A 3,724-nucleotide genomic window follows, 5' to 3' on the forward strand; every position below is an offset into this window, starting at 1 on the left:
CTGGTCACTTGCTGTGTGTCAGGCACTTAAATCGGTGAAGTAATTGCTATCATCCAGTTTTAAGGATAAAGAAGCTGAAGCCAGCGATGTTAGCAATCTCACCCAAAGTGACACAACTAGTAAATGGTGGAGGCAGGAGATGAGGAGGCAGGTGATACGAGTTTAAACTTTGGACCCGAAATCCCTAGTTTAAACTCATATCACCTGCCTCCTTAACTTTTGGATTTTGGATCCAAAGTTTAAACTCAGATCAGCTACACTATACTGCCTAAATGTTTAAGATGATGACTGCAATTGGCTTCTTTGAGTGAGTGAGAGAGAGAGAGAGAGAGAGAGAGAGGCTGAGAAAAAGAGAGTCTTTGCATAAAGCTATAACCTGTAATCCTCTGCCCTCGCTTTCATACATTTTGTAATTATCTCCTAATACCACCTGTAATGTGGACTGTCATTACTATCTCAGATCTGTATCTTGTCCTTGTGGTCCATGAGAAGCATGTCCATAACCAAGGCCTGTAACAGCTCATCAGTGACAATGTTTATCCTCCTGGGATTCACAGACCATCCAGAACTGCAGGCCCTCCTCTTTGTGACCTTCCTGGGCATCTACCTTGTGACCCTAGCCTGGAACCTGGCCCTCATACTTCTGATCAGAGGTAACACCCATCTGCACACACCCATGTACTTCTTCCTAAGCAACTTATCTTTCATTGACATCTGCTACTCCTCTGCTGTGGCTCCCAAGATGCTCACTGACTTCTTCTGGGAGCAGAAGACAATATCATTTGCGGGCTGTGCTGCTCAGTTTTTTTTCTTTGTCGGCATGGGTCTGACTGAGTGCCTTCTTTTGGCTGCTATGGCATACGACCGATATGCAGCCATCTCCAGCCCCCTTCTCTACACCACCATCATGTCCCAGGGCCTCTGTACACGCATGGTGGTTGGGGCATATGTTGGTGGCTTCCTGAGCTCCCTGATCCAGGCAAGCTCCATATTTAGGCTTCACTTTTGCGGACCCAACGTCATCAACCACTTCTTCTGTGACCTCCCACCAATCCTAGCTCTGTCTTGCTCTGACACCTTCCTCAGTCAAGTGGTGAATTTCCTCGTGGTGGTCGCTGTTGGGGGGACATCATTCCTCCACCTCCTTTTATCCTATGGTTACATAGTATCTGCCGTCCTGAAGATCCCTTCAGCAGAGGGCCAATGGAAAGCCTTCAGTACGTGCTCCTCGCACCTGATGGTGGTGACTCTGCTGTTTGGGACGGCCCTTTTCATGTACCTGCGACCCAGCTCCAGCTACTCGCCAGGCAGGGACAAAGTAGTGTCTGTGTTCTATTCATTGGTGATCCCCATGCTGAATCCTCTCATTTACAGTTTGAGGAACAAAGAGATCAAGAATGCCCTGTGGAAGGTGTTGGACAAAAAGAAAGTGTTTTCTTAGGTCATGCGTAGAAACTTATTTATCCAAACTGCTGGAGAATTAAACTATCCAAGGCTTCACCTCCACCTCTGCCTCAGTCAAGGAAGACATTTGGTGCTCTTATCTGAAAGTGGAGACTATTCCCTCCACGTTCCTGTCACTCTTCCTCATGGTCACTTGCCTACTGACCGTGCCATAGGCCATAGATAGCCAAAAAGGAGAAGGAATTTCTTCAGGAAAAAACAAAAACAAAAAAACAAATAAAAAACAATAACCTCCCCAGAATAGCCTATTTTCACAAAAATCATAATAACTAGCCTTTATTGGACAGTTAATATGCCCCAGGCACAAAAGTTATTTAACTAAATACTCAATGCAGTACTAAAACACACATCGCACTATTTCTATGTTACAAAATAAGGAAACAGTGTGTCAGCAAGGAAAACTAACTTGCTCAGGGTCACGAAGGAGAGGGCAGTTCTCTGATTTCACACCAAGGTCTTCCTGACTCCAGAGCCCACAGTCTGCCCAAATGCTGCACTCTGCACTCAACAAAAAATAGCCCAAAAGTAGTACAAGTATGTAACTCTTGTTACTGACATATGGCAGAATCCGAAAAGATATACTGTGTGTAGTTAAGGTAAATTACAAGAACAAGAAGCTTAGCCGATCAAACATTCTCTGTAGAATCTCCCTGTTGAATTCCCATTATAGCTACTGAGTAATTTGTAAGCAAATGCTGAAGGATATCCCCCTTGGCTACCATTTCTCTCTATCTCAGCTATGTAAGGGCCAGGGAAATTTGAGTCCAACAGTGTCACACCAATTACTCTTCTTTTCTTAGTCTCAGTCCCCTAAACTGCCTACTTAGTCAGTACCTCCTTAATTTTTCTTTAATATTTCACTAAATGTTATATATTTTTTCTTTTTAATTTTGTTTTCAGTTCCAGGATACATATTCAGGATGTGGAGGTTTATTACATAGGTAAACATGTGCCATGGTGATTTGATGCATGTATCAACCCATCACTTAGATATTAAGCCCCACATGCATTAGCTACTTATCCTGATTCTCTCCCTCCTCCCTGCCCCCTTACAGGTGCCAATATGTGTTGTACCCCTCCCTGTGTCCCTGTATTCTTATTGCTTATCTCTCACTTACAAGTGAGAACATGTGGTATTTGGTTTTGTTTCTGTGTTAGTTTGCTAAGGATAATGGTTTCCAGCTCTGTCCATGTCCCTGCAAAGAACACCAACTCCTTCCTTTTTATGGCTGCATAGTATTCCATGGTGTATATGAACCATATTTTCTTTATCCAGTCTATCACTGATGGGCATTTGAGTTGATTCCATGTCTTTGCTATTATGAATAGTGCTGCAATGAACATACACATGCATGTATCTTTATAATAGAATTATTTATATTCCTTTGGGTATATACCCAGTAATGAGATTGCTGGGTCAAATGATATTTCTGTTTGTAGGTCTTTGAGGACTCGCCACACCGTCTTTCACAATGGTTAAACTAGTTTACATTCCTACCAACAGTGTAAAAGCATTCCTATTTCTCCATAGCCTCACCAGCATCTGCTGCTTCTTGACTTTTTAATAATTGCCATTCTGACTGGCATGAGGTGGTATTTCATTGTAATTTTTGATTTGCATTTCTCTAATAATCAGTGATGTTAAGCTTTTTTTCATATGTGTCTTGGCCACATAAATGTCTTCTTTTGAGAAGTGTCTGTTCATGTCATTTGCCCACTTTTGGATAGAGTTGTTTTTGTTTTTGTTTTTTCTTGTAAATTTGTTTAAGTTACCTATGTCAGATGGATAAACTGCAAAAATTTTCTCCCTTTCTGTGGGTTGTCTGTTCATTCTGATGATAGCTTCTTTTGCAGAATCTCTTTAGTTTAATTAGATCCCATTTGCCAATTTTTGCTTTTGATGCAATTGCTTTATTTAAATCTTAAATCCACCTTGAGTTAATTTTTGTATAAGGTGTAAGGAAGAGGTCCATTTTCAATTTTCTGTATATGGCTAGCCAGTTTTCCCAGCACCATTTATTAAATAGGGAATCTTTTCCCAATGTTTGTTTTTGTCAGGTTTGTCAAAGATTAAATGGTTGTAGATACACAGTCTTGTTTCTGAGATCTCTATATGATTCTATTGGTCTATGTGTCTGTTTTAGTACCAGTATCATGTCGTTTTGGATACTGCATATAGCCTCATACTTCAAACTTCAAACTTAGGGAGTGTGATGCCTCCAGCTTTATTCTTTTTGCTTAGGATTGTCTTGGCTACGCT

General features: G+C 41.3%; 1 protein-coding gene across 1 annotated transcript; it reads left to right on the forward strand.

The window, feature by feature from the left end:
- Positions 1 to 483: 483 nt before the first annotated feature.
- LOC100406102 (olfactory receptor 5A1) lies at positions 484 to 1,615 on the forward strand. Its single transcript, XM_008990488.6, has one exon. The coding sequence runs from the start codon at positions 485 to 487 to the stop codon at positions 1,439 to 1,441; it is 957 nt and encodes a 318-aa protein (XP_008988736.1). The 5' UTR covers position 484; the 3' UTR covers positions 1,442 to 1,615.
- Positions 1,616 to 3,724: the final 2,109 nt, after the last annotated feature.

The sequence above is a fragment of the Callithrix jacchus genome, chromosome 10, assembly GCF_049354715.1.
Source record: "Callithrix jacchus isolate 240 chromosome 10, calJac240_pri, whole genome shotgun sequence".
Classification (NCBI taxonomy): domain Eukaryota; kingdom Metazoa; phylum Chordata; class Mammalia; order Primates; family Cebidae; genus Callithrix; species Callithrix jacchus.

Excerpts from the sequence above, each read along its gene's own strand:
- LOC100406102 (XM_008990488.6), top strand. The coding sequence starts at position 485 with ATGAGAAGCATGTCCATAACCAAGGCCTGTAACAGCTCATCAGTGACA.